At 66.4% G+C, this 16067-nt stretch overlaps 2 protein-coding genes across 2 annotated transcripts in view; both read right to left on the bottom strand.

Moving 5' to 3' along the window:
* Nucleotides 1–8994, bottom strand: part of ERBB3 (erb-b2 receptor tyrosine kinase 3) — a 33415-nt gene extending 24421 nt beyond the window's left edge. The window contains exons 1-6 of the mRNA XM_077788712.1: nt 8888–8994; nt 4838–4989; nt 3269–3455; nt 2364–2489; nt 1444–1509; nt 604–722 (exon numbers count right to left, since the gene is read on the bottom strand). Coding sequence (XP_077644838.1) covers nt 604–722; nt 1444–1509; nt 2364–2489; nt 3269–3455; nt 4838–4989; nt 8888–8975 — 738 coding nt within the window. The 5' untranslated portion in view covers nt 8976–8994. The remainder of the gene's footprint in view (nt 1–603; nt 723–1443; nt 1510–2363; nt 2490–3268; nt 3456–4837; nt 4990–8887) is intronic.
* A 2172-nt stretch (nt 8995–11166) lies between these two features.
* Nucleotides 11167–15930, bottom strand: RPS26 (ribosomal protein S26). Its single transcript, XM_077788710.1, has 4 exons — nt 15814–15930; nt 14747–14924; nt 12641–12771; nt 11167–11270 (listed from the first exon to the last, which is right to left on the bottom strand). Exons 1-4 carry the CDS (start codon nt 15814–15816, stop codon nt 11235–11237), a joined length of 348 nt encoding a protein of 115 aa, XP_077644836.1. The 5' UTR covers nt 15817–15930; the 3' UTR covers nt 11167–11234.
* Nucleotides 15931–16067: the final 137 nt, after the last annotated feature.

Here is a 16067-nt window from a genome sequence, read left to right as displayed (position 1 = left end):
GGACAGACAAACGGACAGGTGGGCATGGGATGGACAGATGGACATGGGGATGGACAGATGGACATGGGGATGGACAGATGGACACGGGGATGGGCACAGGGATGGACATGGGGATGGACACAGCGGCACGCACGAGCCGCTGTCGTTGAAGTGGCGGCAGGCCTGTGGACGGACAGACGGACAGGTGGGCATGGGATGGACGGATGGACAGACAGATGGATGGATGGACATGGGATGGACGGATGGACAGGGGATGGACGGACGGACATGGGATGGACGGATGGATGGATGGACGCACACACATGGAGATGGATGGATGGACAGATGGACATGGGGATGGATGATGGTTGGATGGATGGATAGACACAGGGACGGACAGATGGACATAGGATGGATGGACGGATGAACAGACGGACACAGGGATGGACGGACGCACGCACACGGGGAGGGATGGCCGGCCGGCCGAACGCCGAGCGGACACAGGGGCCGGCGGTTGGCCGGACAAACAGACAGACACAGGGGTGGCCGGACAGCCGGACAGCCAGCTGGAGGGACAGACAGACAGCCAGCCGGACGGACAGACAGACGGACGGACGGACGTACGAAGCAGTGTGTGCGCAGGGGCCCGGTGCAGCCGCCCGCGCACTCCTCGTGGCAGCACTCGTTGGGCGCGCGGCCGAAGCAGCGCCCGTTGCACTGCGGGGCGCAGATGGTCTTGGTCACTGCGGGGACAGCGCGGTCACCGGGGCACCGGGGCACCGCCGGGCACCACCGGGGCACCACCGGGGCACCGGGGCACCGCCGGGCACCACTGGGGCACCGGGGGCACCACCGGGCACCACCGGGGCACCACCGGGCACCACCGGGGCACCGCTGGGGCACCGGGGCACCGGGGCACCACCGGGGCACCGGGGCACCGCCGGGCACCACCGGGGCACTGGGGCGCCATCCGGGCACCACCGGGCACCACCGGGCACCACCGGGGCACCAGGGCACCACCGGGCACCACCGGGGCATCGGGGGCACCACCGGGCACCACCGGGCACCACCGGGGCACCAGGGCACCACCGGGGCTCCACCGGGGCACCGGGGCACCACCGGGCACCACCGGGGCATCAGGGGCACCAGGGCACCACCGGGGCTCCACCGGGGCACCGGGGCACCACCGGGGCACCACCGGGCACCACCGGGGCACCAGGGCACCACCGGGCACCACCGGGGCATCAGGGGCACCGCCGGGGCACCACCGGGCACCACCGGGGCACCGGGGCACCACCGGGCACCACCGGGCACTGCCGGGCACCACCGGGCACCACCGGGGCATCGGGGGCCCCACCGGGCACCACTGGGCACCACCGGGCACCACCGGGCACCACCGGGGCACCACCGGGGCCGGGGGTCCGGCCGAACCCCCGATCCCCCCCGAAGCCCCCCGGTACCCACGTTTCTGGCAGTCGTCGGGGCCCGGCCCCCAGCAGTGCCCGCCGCAGCTCTCGTGGCACGGGGCGCCTGCGGGACGGAGCGGGCGTCACCCCGGGACCCCAAAAACGGGGCGCCCCGAAGGGTTACCCCAAAAATGGGGCACCACGAAGGGACCCCAAAAACGGGGCACCACAAAGGGTTACCCCAAAAATGGGGCACCACAAAGGGACCACAAAAATGGGGCGCCCCGAAGGGACCCCAAAAATGGGGCACCCCAAAGATGGGGACACCCTCCAGGGACCCCAAAAATGGGGCACCCCAAAGAGACCCCAAAAATGGGGCACCCCAAAGGTTACCCCAAAAATGGGGCATCCACAGGGACCCCCAAGCTCCCCAAACCCAGGATTGACCCCAAACCCAGGGATGACCCCAACGTGACCCCTCACCCAGGGGTGACCTCCAAGCCCCCCAAACTCGGGGTGCCCCCAGCCCCCCACACCCAGGGGTGCCCCCACACCCAGGGGTGCCCCCACACCCAGGGGTGCCCCCAGCCCCCCACACCCCGGGGTGCCCCCACACCCAGGGGTGCCCCCACACTCCGGGGTGCCCCCCAGCCCCCCACACCCCGGGGTGCCCCCAGCCCCCCAAAGCCCGGGGTGCCCCCACACCCAGGGGTGCCCCCACACCCCGGGGCGCCCCCAGCCCCCCACACCCAGGGGTGCCCCCACACTCCGGGGTGCCCCCACACCCAAGGGTGCCCCCACACCCCGAAGCCCGGGGTGCCCCCCACACCCAAGGGTGCCCCCAGCCCCCCACACCCCGGGGCGCCCCCACACCCCGGGGTGCCCCCAGCCCCCCACACCCAGGGGTGCCCCCACACCCAGGGGTGCCCCCACACCCCGGGGCGCCCCCAGCCCCCCCAAGCCCGGGTCCCCGCGCACAGCCGCGGCCGTTGTCCCGCACGAGCGGCTCCAGGCGCGGGTCCCTCATGATGTCCCTCCACTCCACCGTGTCCACGTGGCAGAGCTGCGCGTTCTTCTCGATGTACACCCCCCCTGCCAGGATCTCTGCGGACAGGGGGACAACGGGGTGACAGGGGGTGACAGGGGGTGACATCGGGGTGACATCGGGGTGACATCGGGGTGACAGGGGGTGACAAGGACGGACAGACCCCCCCAGACCCGCCTGGTAGAGCAGGAACAGGACAGGAACCTTGGGGACCATCCCTGCTCCAAGGGACAGCACAGAGGACGGGGGACATGAGGGGGTGACAGGGGGTGACAAGACAGACCCCCCGGCCCCCCACAATGTCCCCAACCCTCCATGATGTCCCAAGTCCACCACGGTGTCCCCAATCCTCCATGATGTCCCCAACCCACCACAATGTCCTCAACACTCCACGATGTCCCCAAGCCCCGTGATGTCCCCAACCCTCCATGACGTCCCCACCCTCAAAGATGTCCCCAGCCCCTGTGATGTCCCCAACTCCTACGATGTCCCCAACCCCATAATGTCCTCAACCACCCAATGTCCCCAATCCCACAATGTCCCCAACCGTCAATGATGTCCTCAACCCTCCACAATGTCCTCAGCCCCTGCAATGTCCTCAACCCCCTGTGATGTCCCCAGCCCTCAATGATGTCCCCAACCCCACACAATGTCCCCAACCCTCCATGATGTCCCCAACACCCCAAAATGTCCCCAACCCCACACAATGTCCCCAACACCCCAAAATGTCCCCAACCCCACACAATGTCCCCAACCCTCCATGATGTCCCCAGGCCGGTGTCCCCGGCCCACCACGATGTCCCCAAGCCTGAGTGGTGTCCCCAGGCCGGTGTCCCACCCGTGAGCTGGTTGAGGCCGAGCTGGCGCAGGGCGTGGGTGGTGTTGGGGTTGTAGTTGAGCAGCACGAAGAGCGCGAAGCGTTCCTCGTAGAACTGCGTGCCGCGGATCACGCGCAGGTTCTGCAGCGGCAGCGCCGAGAACACGTTCATGGCGATCAGGATGTAGCCGGTCACCTCCCGGATGGTCTGCGGGGGGCTCGGGGTCACCTGGTGGCCATGGCCGATGTCCCCGGGGTGGACATGTGGCCCTCAAAATGGCCATGTCCTCCAATGGATGGTCACGGTCCCCGTGGTGGACATGTCACCTCAATGGTCACGTCCTCCCCTCGATGGCCATGGCCCCATGTCCACATGTCCACCTGGCCATGTCCTCCTTTTGATGGTCACTGTCCCCGTGGTGGACATGTCACCTCCTCAATGGTCACATCTTCCCCTTGATGGCCATGGTCACGTGTCCAACTGAACATGTCCTGCACATGGTGGCCATGGCCCCCATGGTGGACATGTGACCTCCTCAATGGTCACATCTTCCCCTTGATGGCCATGGTCACGTGTCCAACTGAACATGTCCTGCACATGGTGGCCATGGCCATGGTCCCCATGGTGGACATGTCACCTCCTCAATGGTCACGTCCTCCCCTTGATGGCCATGGTCCCATGTCAAACTGGCCATGTCCTGCACATGGTGGCCATGGCCATGGTCCCCATGGTGGCTGTGTCACCTCCAAACTGGCCATGTCCTCCTTTTGATGGTCACTGTCCTCGTGGTGGCTGTGTCACCTCCAAACTGGTCATGTCCTCCTGGCCATGCCCTGCTTTTGATGGTCACTGTCCCCGTGGTGGACATGTCACCTCCAAATTGGTCATGTCCTCCTGGCCATGCCCTGCTTTTGGTGGTCATTGTCCCCATGGTGGACATGTGGCCCTCAAACTGGCCATGTCCTCCAACTGATGGTCACGGTCCCCATGGTGGCTGTGTCACCTCAATGGTCACGTCCTCCCCTCGATGGCCATGGCCCCATGTCCACATGTCCAGCTGGCCATGTCCTGCACATGGTGGCCATGATCCCCATGGTGGACATGTGACCTCCTCAATGGTCACATCCTCCCCTTGATGGCCATGGTCCCCATGATGGACATGTCATGCCCAAACTGGCCATGTCCTCCTTTTGATGGTCACTGTCCCTGTGGTGGCTGTGTCACCTCAATGGTCACATCCTCCACTTGATAGCCATGGTCCCACATCCACATGTCCAACTGGACATGTCCTGAACATGGTGGCCACTGTCCCCATGGTGGCTGTGTCACCTCAATGGTGACGTCCTCCCCTTAATGACCATGGTCCCGTGTCCACATGTCCAGCTGGCCATGTCCTGCACATGGTGGCCATGGTCTCCATGGTGGACATGTGACCACCAAACTGGCCACGTCCTCCCCTTGATGACCGCAGCGATGTCCCCTCTGAGGTCCCTGTCCCCTCTGAGGTCCCTGTCCCCTCTGAGGTCCCTGTCCCCTCGGAGCTGGCCACGTCCCCCCCTCGGCCACCCCCGCGTGTCCCTGGGGGTCACCTGGAGGAAGGAGAGGTCCTGGGTGTGGTCGATGAGGACGATCTCCAGGTTGCCCATGACGATCTCGCAGTTGTTGTACATCTTGTGCAGGGTCTGGTACTGGTGCTGCGCGTCGCCCGTCACGCTCAGCCCGTTCAGCGTCCCCGCGCACACTGCGGGCACCACCGCGTCACCGGGGCCACCGCGGCCACCACGGCCACCAGGGTCACCGGGGCCACCGCGGCCACCAGGGCCACCAGGGTCACCGGGGCCACCATGGCCACCAGGGCCACCGGGGCCACCACAGCCACCAGGGCCACAATGGCCACCAGGGTCACCAGGGCCATTGGGGCCACCAGGGCCACCACGGCCACCAGGGCCACTGGGGCCACCAGGGCCACCACGGCCACCAGGGCCACCACAGCCACCAGGGTCACCGGGGCCACCGCGGCCACCAGGGCCATTGGGGCCACCAGGGCCACCACAGCCACCAGGGCCACCAGGGTCACCGGGACCACCATGGCCACCGGGGCCACCAGGGCCACTGGGGCCACCACCATGGCCACCACAGCCACCAGGGTCACCAGGGCCACCAGGATCACCAGGGTCACCAGGGCCACCAGGATCACCAGGGTCACCGGGGCCACCGTGGCCACCATGACCACCAGGGCCACCACGTCACTGGGGCCACCACAGTCACCAGGGTGACCAGGGCCACCAGGGCTACCAGGGCCACCACAGCCACCATGGGCAACGGGGCCACTGGGGCCACCACAGCCACCCCTGCACGGTCACAGCAATGTCCCCTCCCAGCTGGCCATGTCCTGCCCGTGGTGGCCACGGTCGTGGTGGTTGTGTCACCTCCTCATGGCCATGTCATCCCCTTCACGTCCCTTGATGTCCCCAACCCCTCCAAACTGGCCACGGTCCCCATGGTCGCTGTGTCACCTCCTCAGTGGTCACAACGTCCCTTGGATGGTCACTACTCCTGTCCCCTCAGAGCTGGACATGTCCTGCCCGTGGTGGCCCCCGTGGTGGCCCTGTCCCCTCCATGGTCTCCTGGCTATGGCAGTGTCCCCATGGGGGTTCTGTCCTTTCCATGGTGTCCCCTGCAAACGTCCCCACCCCTCCATGGTGTTCCCCTTCAGGGTGTCCCTGTCCCCTCCACCACGTCCTTGTCTCCTCCATGTCCTTGTCCCCTCCACCATGCCCCTGTCTCCTCCATGTCCTTATTCCCTCCATGGTGTCCCTGTCCCTTCCATGGTGTCCCTGTCCCCTCCATGTCACCCAGCCCGCGGTGTCCCTGTCCCCTCCATGTCCCTGTCCCCTCCATGTCCCTGTCCCCTCCGTGTCCCTGTCCCCTCCACGGTGTCCCTGTCCCCTCCATGGTGGCCGTGTCCCCTCCACCACGCCCCTGTCCCCTCCATGTCCTTGTCCCCTCCATGTCCCTGTCCCCTCCATGTCCCTGTCCCTTCCATGGTGTCCCTGTCCCCTCCATGTCCCTGTCCCTTCCACGGTGTCCCTGTCCCCTCCACGGTGTCCCTGTCCCCTCCGTGTCACCCAGCCCGCGGTGTCCCTGTCCCCTCCATGTCCCTGTCCCCTCCATGTCCCTGTCCCCTCCGTGTCACCCAGCCCGCGGTGGCCGTGTCCCCTCCGTGTCACCCAGCCCGCGGTGTCCCCCTCCCCGCCGCTCTCCCCGCCCCGGGTCCTCCCCCGCCGCTCCCTCGCGGTCCCTCCCCGCTCGCGGTGCCCGAACCGGCCGGGCGAGCCTTGCGCAAGGCGGGCGCCTCGGGCACGGCCCCGCCACGCCCGCCCGGACTTCGGCCCCGCCGCCGCCGCCGCCCCGCGGGCCGAGCCCCGCGCCCGCCCCGCTGCGGGGTCCCGGCGGGGGCGGCGGCTCGGGGTCCCCCGGTTGTCGTGCGGGCGCACAGGGCCCCCTTTGTGCGCGGGGCCGGCACCGCACAAAGCCGCGATTGTGGCGGGGGACGCCCCCCAAACCGGGACCCCCGGGGGCACCGAGGGGCGCGGGGCCCCCCCGGATCCGCCAGCCGTGACTCAGGCCGGGGCGCGGGGAGGGGGGGCCGCGGTCAAAGGCGGCTTTGTCCGGCCCGGGACCCCTCCGGGGGCGGCGGCGGAGCTCGGGGCACGCACGGGAAGGGCCCCCCCGGCCCGGCCCGGGCCATTTGAGCAGGGAACGGGGCTATAAAAAGGTCCCAGCTGCGACGGCAGCGGCCCCGGGCCCCGCCGCACCGGGGAGGGGCACGGGGGGAGCCCGGGCCGGGGGGTGCTGCGACCCCCGTGAAACACCGGGGGGGACCGGGGGGGACCCCAAGGTGCCGGGGGGCAGCATCCAGCCCTGTCCGCCGGCTCCTCCGTTAATGACCCACCGACACCTTCAAGGCTCCGAGGGTCCCGCGGGGGGATTTTGGGGGGCCGCGACCCCCGGTTGCACCTGCCCGCGGGGGGGTGGGCGGCGATGGTGGGACCCCCCCGGTTCCCCCCGGGCGCCGCGGCGGCGGCGGGACCGGGCGTTATCAGCGCGGGGCCCCGCCGGCAGCTCCGGCACGTCCCCGCTATCAACCGCGTGCCACCGCGGCCCCCGGCGCCAGGAATAGCACCGGGGGCACCGGGGGGCACCGGGAGGGGCTCGGAGCGACCTCCTGCCCTCGGTCCCGGCGGCGGCACAAAGGGGGCTGTGTGCGTGCCGGGCCCCGAACAAAGGGGGCTCTCAGAGCCGGGGTTTGGGGGGTGCAGAGCTGGGGCCGCTCCCGGGGTGTCCCCGGGGTGTCCCCGGGCCCCCCGAGTGTCCCCGAGCCCCCCGAGTGTCCCCGAGGCTCCCTCTGTCCCCTCGGATCCGGAGCCCGTGGGTGGCACCCGAAGCGTCGCCGGTGGCACATGGAGCGGGGGACACAGCGAGGGGTCCCCCCGGTGTGCCCCCCACCCCCGGGCACCCCCGGGCACCCCCCCCGGGCATCCCCCGGTGTTTCGGGGCGGCGCCGGCCCCACCTGCGCGTCCAGCCCTCGGTGTTTTTCCTTTGGGGATTGAAAAACAACTCCCGGGCGGCCGCGGCCCTTCCGGGGTACCGGGGGTGCGGGGCGGCCTCGCGGGACGGCACCGGGGGGATCCTCCGGGGGTCCCCCGCTGGAAGGATCCCCCCCACCCCCGACCCCCCTCGGGGGTCCCGCCCGGAGCCCAAAAGCATCGCCGGGCTCGGCCCCGCAGCCTAAAATTAGCCCGGGCAGCTGCGGGGCCGCAGGTGTCGAGCCCGGGAGGGGACACCGAGAACGGGAGGGGACACCGAGAACGGGACCGAGCCCGGGAGGGGACACCGAGAACGGGAGGGGACACCGAGAACGGGAGGGGACACCGAGAACGGGACCGAGCCCCGGCAGGGGGCACCGAGAACGGGACCGAGCCCGGGAGGGGACACCGAGCCCGGGAGGGGGCACCGAGAACGGGAGGGGGCACCGAGAACGGGACCGAGCCCGGGAAGGGACACCGAGAACGGGAGGGGACACCGAGAACGGGAGGGGGCACCGAGCCCCGGGAGGGGACACCGAGAACAGGACCGAGCCCCAAAAAGGGGCACCGAGCCCCGGGACCGAATCAGGGAGAGGGCACCGAGAGCGGGACCGAGCCCCGGGAAGGGGCACCGAGTCTAGGACGGATCCCGGGGGCGGCCACCGAGCCAAGGACCGAGTCCCGGAAAGGGGCACCGAGCCCCGGGAGCGGCCACCGAGCCCCAGCCCCGCCGGAGCCGCAGTCCCGGGGAGGTTTCAGCGCCGGTCCCGGTGTCCCCGGAGCCGTGCGGTCCCCCCGGGGGCAGCACCGGGGGATCCCGGGACGCCCCCGCGGCGGAAACAGCCGCGGGAATTACCGGGATTGGAGCGGGGTCCGGTACCGGCGGAGTCGGGACAGCAGCACCGCCGCCACCCCCGAGCGCTCCCGCTCCCGCCGCCCATCCCGGGAGCCCCGAGCGCTCCGGTGCTTCCCCGGTTCCCCTGTGCCCGATCCCACGGCGCAGCCCCGCTGCCCCCGGTGCCGGTGCCGGTGCCGGTGCCGGTGCTCACCTGCCTGCGCGGAGCCGGGCGCGGGGAGCAGCAGCACCGGCAGCAGCAGCGGCAGCAGCGCCCGGTGCCGCTCCCGGTGCGGCTCCATCGCGGGCGCCGGTAGCGGCGGAGCGTGCCCGGGAATGCACCTGGCGCGGGGCCCCGGGGCGGGCGGGGCCGGGCCGGGCCGGGCCGGGGATGGCGGAGGGGGGGAGGACACCCCGCTGCCCCTCCCCGCCCCTCCCGGGACCCGCCCGGGGCGGTGGCACCGGCAGCGGCCGCCCTCACCGGGCCGGGACCGGCCCCGCGCGGCGCCTCCGGCCCGGCCCGGGGCCCTCCGGTCCGGTCAAGTGAAGCCCCCACGCCCCCAGCCCGGTCCCGGTGCCGGTCCCGGTGCAAATTCGCCCTCTACGAGCTCCCGGTGCCCCCGGCCCCGTTCACATCCCCCGGTCCCGGTTCGCCCCCTCCGAGCCCCGGTCCGGTCGCCGGTGCCCCCCCAGCCCCGTTCACACCACCGGTCCCGCCGCGCCCCCGGTCCCAGTCCCGGTACCGGAGCAAATTCGCCCCCTCCGGACTCCCGGTACGCCCCCCAGCGCCGTTCACACCCCCGGTCCCGGTCCCGGTCTCAATTCACCCCTTCCGGACTCCCGGTGCCCCCAGTCCCGTTCACACCCCCGGTCCCGGTCCCGGTTCGCCCCCTCTGGACCCCCGGTCCGGTCGCCGGTGCCCCCAGCCCCGTTCACACGCCCGGTCCCGCCGACCCCCGGTCCCGGTCTCAATTCGCCCCCTCCGTGCCCCCGGCCCCGTTCACATCCCCGGTCCCGGTCCCGGTGTCAATTCGCCCCCTCCGTGCCCCCGGTCCCGTTCACACCCCCGGTCCCGGTCCCGGTGTCAATTCACCCCTTCCGGACTCCCGGTGCCCCCAGTCCCGTTCACATCCCCGGTCCCGGTCCCGGTTCGCCCCCTCTGGACCCCCGGTCCGGTCACCGGTGCCCCCCCAGCCCCGTTCACACGCCCGGTCCCGGTCCCGGAGCAAATTCGCCCCTCCGGACTCCCGGTGCCCCCAGTCCCGGTCCTGGTCCGAGCCCCCGGTCCGGTCGCCGGTGCCCCCAGCCCCGTTCACACTCCCGGTCCCGGTTCCGGTCCCGGTCCCGGTCTCAATTCGCCCCCTCCGTGCCCCCGGCCCCGTTCACACCCCCGGTCCCGGTACCGGAGCAAATTCGCCCCTCCGGACTCCCGGTGCCCCCGGCCCCGTTCAGATCCCCCAGTCCCGGTCCTGGTCCGAGCCCCCGGTCCGGTCGCCGGTGCCCCCAGCCCCGTTCACACGCCCGGTCCCGCCGACCCCCGGTCCCGGTCCCGGTCTCAATTCGCCCCCTCCGTGCCCCCGGTGCCGTTCACACCCCCGGTCCCGGTTCACCCTCTCCATGCCCCCGGTCCGGTCACCGGTGCCCCCCAGCCCCGTTTGTACCCCCCGGTCTCATCGAGACCCCTCCCCAAAAAATCGAACGGGAGGGGGAGGGGAGGTAGGGACCATTGAAGACCCCCCCCAAAACGGGGGCAGGGGTCTGACCCCAAAAATGCCAAAACCGGCGGTTCTGACCCCAAAACCGGGGGGTCTGACCCCAAACACCCCAAAAACGGGGGGTCTGACCCCAAAAAATCCCAAAACCGGGGGGTCTGACCCCAAACACCCCAAAAACGGAGAGGGTCCTGCCCCAAAACCGGGGGGTCTGACCCCAAACACCCCAAAATGGGGGGGGTCTGACCCCAAACACCCCAAAACCGGGGGGTCTGACCCCAAACACCCCAAAAACGGGGGGTCTGGCCCCAAACACCCCAAAATGGGGGAGGTCTGGCCCCAAAAACGGGGGGTCTGACCCCAAACACCCCAAAATGGGGGGGGTCTGGCCCCAAACACCCCAAAATGGGGGAGGTCTGGCCCCAAAAACGGGGGGTCTGGCCCCAAACACCCCCAGGCCACACTGGAGGAACCCGGAGCCCCCCCAAATCCCCAAAACCACGGAGTAAGATCAGAGACCCCCTCAGGACCCCCCAAAACCCCGAGTCCCCCCAAAAATCGAACGGGTTTGGGCAGATCCTGAGACCCCCTCACTCAGGACCCCCCAAAATCCCAAATCCCCCCAAAACACCCTCAGGACCCCCCAAAAATCCCAAATCCCCCCAAAACAAGCGGGCTGGGGGAGATCCTGAGACCCCTCAGGACCCCCCAAAAATCCCAAATCCCCCCCAAAACACCCTCAGGACCCCCCAAAATCCCAAATCCCCCCAAAACGAGCGGGCTGGGGCAGATCCTTTATTGACGCTGCTCTGGGGGTCCCGCGGCTCCGGGGGTCCTCACCGGGGGTCCTCACATGGGTTTTGGGGGGGGGCGGGGGGCGGCTCCCTGCAGAGAGAACCCCAAAATTAGGGGGGCTGGAGGGGGGGGGGGGCACAGACCCATGGGACCCCCCAAAAATCCTTCCAGGAACCCCCAAAACTGTGTGGGACCCCCACCCAGGTACCCCCAGACCCCTCCAGGATCCCCCCCAAACGTCCCCTGGGACCCCCCAAAACCCCCTGAGACCCCTTGGGATCCCCTAAATTGTGTGGGACCCCCAAGGACCCCCCCAAACCCCTTTGGTGCCCCCAAAATCCCCCCAAATGCTCCCTGGGACCCCCTCAAGAACCCTTTAGGACCCCCAAAACCCCCTCCAGGTACCCCCAGACCCCCCCAAACGCCCTCTGGGACCCCCCAAAACCCCTCTGGGATCCCCCCAGGTCCCTTCTCAACACCCCTGGGACCCCCCAAACCCCTTGGGGATCCCCCCCCAAACATCCCTGGGACCTCCAAACCCCTCAGGGACCCCCAAAACCCCTCAGGGACACCCCCAGACCCCGCCAAGCCCCTGGGACCCCTGGGGGACCCCCCCAAACCCCTCCAGGACCCTTCTGAACACCCTTGGGACCCCTCAAACCCCTCGGGGACCCCCCAAAACCCCTCAGGGATGCCCCCAAAGAAGCCTGGGGCACCCCCAAACCGCCCTGGGACCCCCCCAAACCCCTCCAGGACCCTTCCAAACCCATCGGGGACACCCCCAACCCCACAGAGACCCCCCCAAACCCCTTTTGAACACACCTGGGACCCTTCAATCCCCTCAGGGACCCCCCAAACCCCTCATGGACCCCCCAGACCCCTCAGGGACCCTCCCAAACCCCTCAGGGACACCCCCAGACCCCTCGGGGACCCCCCCAAACCCCTCATGGACCCCCCAAACCCTTCATGGACCCCCCCAAACCCCTCATGGACCCCCCCAGACACCTCGGGGACCCCCCCAGACACCTTGAGAACCCCACAAACCTCTAATGGACCCCCCAAACCCGTCAGGGACCCTCCCAAACCCCTCAGGGACCCCCCCAGACCCCTCGGGGACCCTCCCAAACCCCTTAGGGACCCCACAAACCCCTCGGGGACCCCCCAGACCCCTCATAAACCCCCCCAGACCCCTCGGGGACCCCCCAAACCCTTCATGGACCCCCCCAAACCCCTCGGGGACCCCCCAAACCCCTCATGGACCCCCCCAGACCCCTCATGGACCCCCCCAGACCCCTCGGGGACCCTCCCAAACCCCTCATGGACCCCCCCAGACCCCTCATGGACCCCCCCAGACCCCTCGGGGACCCCCCAGACCCCTCATGGACCCCCCCAGACACCTCAAGGACCCCCCAGACCCCTCATGGACCCCCCCAGACCCCTCGGGGACCCCCCAGACTCACGGCGGGGCGGAAGCGGGGCGGGGGGGTCCGGTCCTTGCGGGCCTCGCGGGAGCGGTTGCGAACCACCTTGCTGTGGATGGCGCAGCTGACGCAGTAATGCAGCTTCACGTACAGCTTGGGCAGCACGTAGGCTGGGGAGGGAAAACGGGGTTCAGGGACCCCAAAAACGTAACCAGGGACCCCAAAAACCCCAAAAAACACACCCAGGGACCCCAAAAACCCTAAAAAACACACCCAGGGACCCCAAAAACACCCCCAGTAATGCAGCTTCACGTACAGCTTGGGCAGCACGTAGGCTGGGGAGGGAAAACGGGGTTCAGAGACCCCAAAAACGTAACCAGGGACCCCAAAAACGTAACCAGGGACCCCAAAAATGTAACCAGGGACCCCAAAAACCCCAAAAAACACACCCAGGGACCCCAAAAATGTAACCAGGAATCACAAAAACCCCAAAAACACACCCAGGGACCCCAAAAACACCCCCAGTAATGCAGCTTCATGTACAGCTTGGGCAGCACGTAGGCTGGGGGGGGAAAACGGGGTTCAGGGACCCCAAAAACGTAACCAGGGACCCCAAAAATGTAACCAGGGATTCCAAAAACCCTAAAAAACACACCCAGGGACCCCAAAAACCCCAAAAAACGCATCCAGGGATAACAAAAACCCCAAAAAACACAGCCAGGGATCCCAAAAATACATCCAGGGACCCCAAAAACCCCACACCAGGAACCCCAAAAACACCAAAAAATACACTCGGGGACCCCCAAAAACATATCCAGGGACCCCAAAAATACAGCCAGGGACCCTGGGGGTGGCAGGCACTATTTTGGGGTGCCATAGGGGCTATTTGGGGGTGACAAGGACTGTTTTTTGGGGAAACAAGGACTGTTTTTTGGGGTGACAAGGACTGTTTTTTGGGGAGACAAGGACTATTTTTTGGGGGTGACAGGGACTATTTTTGGGGGATAAAAAGGACTTTATTTTGGGGTAACAAGGACACTATTTGGGGCTGATCCAGGGGGTCTTTGGGATTTTTCTGAGCCTGATCCAGGTGAGTTTTTGGGATTTTTCTGAGCCTGATCCAGGTGAGATTTTGGGATTTTTCTGAGCCTGATCCAGGTGAGTTTTTGGGATTTTTCTGAGCCTGATCCAGGTGAGATTTTGGGATTTTTCGGAGCCTGATCCAGGTCAATCTGCGGGGTGTTTATGGGGCTGATCCAGGTGAGTTTTTGGGATTTTTGGGATTGGAGTTTTTGGGACTGGGGGTGAGAAGAACTATTTTTTTGGGGTGAGAAAAGAACAATATTTTGGGATGAGAGGGACAATTTTCTGAGGGTGACAGAGGCACTATTTTGGGATGAGACAAGGACAATTTTTTGGGGGGTGAACAGCACAAAATACTCCAAGCTCCAAACACCAAAACCCCCGATTTCAGGGCACACCAGGGACCGATTTTGGGGTGACAAGGACTATTTTCTGGGGGTAAAAAGGACTTCATTTTGGGGCTGACAAGAACTATTTTTTAGGGGTGACAGACTATTTTTTGGGGATGACAATTACTACTTTTTGGGCTGGGACAGGGACTATTTTTTGAGGTGAAAAGTGCTTTGTTTTGGCTTGACAGAAACACTGTTTTGGGGGTGACAAGAACTATTTTTGGGGGTGACAGACACTTTTATGGGTGACAAAAGCTATTTTTTTAGGGGTGACAGAGACACTGTTTTGGGGGTGACAAGGACTATTTTTGGGGGTGACAAGGACTATTTTTGGGGGTGACAGAGACACTGTTTTGAGGGTGACAAGGACTATTTTTTAGGGGTTACAGTGGCACTGCTTTGGGAGTGACAAGAACTATTTTTTAGGGGTGACAGACTAATTTTCGAGGATGACAATTACTACTTTTTGGGCTGGGACAAGGACTATTTTTTGAGGTGAAAAGTGCTTTATTTTGGCTTGACAGAAACACTGTTTTGGGGGCTCAACGCCGCTAATTTCGAAAGCACAGTAACAACTTTTTGGAGCGAAAAATTTGAATTATTCGATGCGCCAAAATCCCAGATTTCAGGGCCCAGCAGGGACAGGTTTTTTGGGGTTCCCCAGACTCACAGTCGAAGACGCTGGCCTCGGAGATGTCCCTGACTGCAGCAGCCTCCACGATGTTCCTGATGACGAATTTCTTGATGGCCTTGTCCTTGGGCACGCAGCGGGCGCAGTTGGTGCAGCGGATGGGCTGCACGTGCCCCCGGCCCTTCTTGGCACGCCCGTTGTTCCTCCTCTTCTTGGTCTGAAAGGGGGAAAAACGAGGGGGTGAAAGGGGGAAATTATGGGCTGGCGTGGGGGGAATAGTGAAAGGTCCAGTGGGGAAAGTGCTGGGGGGAATTCGGTGAAGCGCGAGGAAAAGAGAGGAATTTTGAGTGGGTGAGGCTAAGAAAAAATCCAAAAATGTCATCTGGGTCAGCCCAAGAAAAATCCTGGATCAGCGTCAGAAAAATCCCAAAAAATCACCTGGATCAGCCCCAAAAACTCACCTGGATCAGGCTCAGAAAAATCCCAAAAACTCATCTGGATTAGTGTGAGAAAAATCCCAAAAACTCACCTGGATCAGCCCCAAAAACTCACACTGCTCTTTGTGTCCCCCAAAATCCTCCTGGAGACCCCAAATCCCCCCTCAGCACCTCCTGCCCCACACAGACCCCAAAACCCTCTTTGATCGCCCCCAAAATCCTCCTGGAGACCCCAAAACCCCCTCAGCACCCCCTGCCCCACACAGACCCCAAAACCCTCTTTGATCGCCCCCCCAAATTTTCCTGGAGACCTCAAATCCCTCTGGAGACCCCAAATCCCCCTCAAATTCCCCCTCAGCACCCCCAGCCCCACACAGACCCACACCCCTCTCTGATCGTCCCCCAAATCCCCAAAATCCCCCCCAAAATCTCCCTGGAGACCCCAAATCCCCCCCCCTCCAGCCCCACACAGACCCCAAATCCCCCTCAGCACCCCCAGCCCCACACAGACCCCACACCCCTCTCCGATCCCCCCCCCAAACCCCTCCCCCGCCCCCCCGCCCCCCCTCAGAGGGTCCCTCGGAGCCCCCCGAGCCCCCCCCGATCCCTCCCGGTCCCCCCACGATCCCCCCCGAGCCCCCCGGGCGCTCCCGGCCACGCCGCGCTCACCATGGCGGCTCTGAGGGAGAACCGGAAGAGGCGCGACCGCAGCACCGCCGCCCTTATATCCCTCCGCTCCCTCCGCTCCCTCCGCTCCCTCCGCTCCGCTTCTCACGCGGATACCCCAGAAAGACTCGCGGAGACTCCACCGAGGCACCGGAGCGGGTGGGGCGGGCGGAGAGCGGCGGGGGAATTAACGGGAGCGGGGATGGTTTTGGGGACTATTTTTCCTGCGGTGGGCGGAGGGATCCGCGCCGCGCACG

The sequence above is a fragment of the Lonchura striata genome, chromosome 27 (genome assembly GCF_046129695.1).
Source record: "Lonchura striata isolate bLonStr1 chromosome 27, bLonStr1.mat, whole genome shotgun sequence".
Classification (NCBI taxonomy): Eukaryota; Metazoa; Chordata; class Aves; order Passeriformes; family Estrildidae; genus Lonchura; species Lonchura striata.
This window is presented reverse-complemented; position numbering and strand designations above follow the sequence as displayed.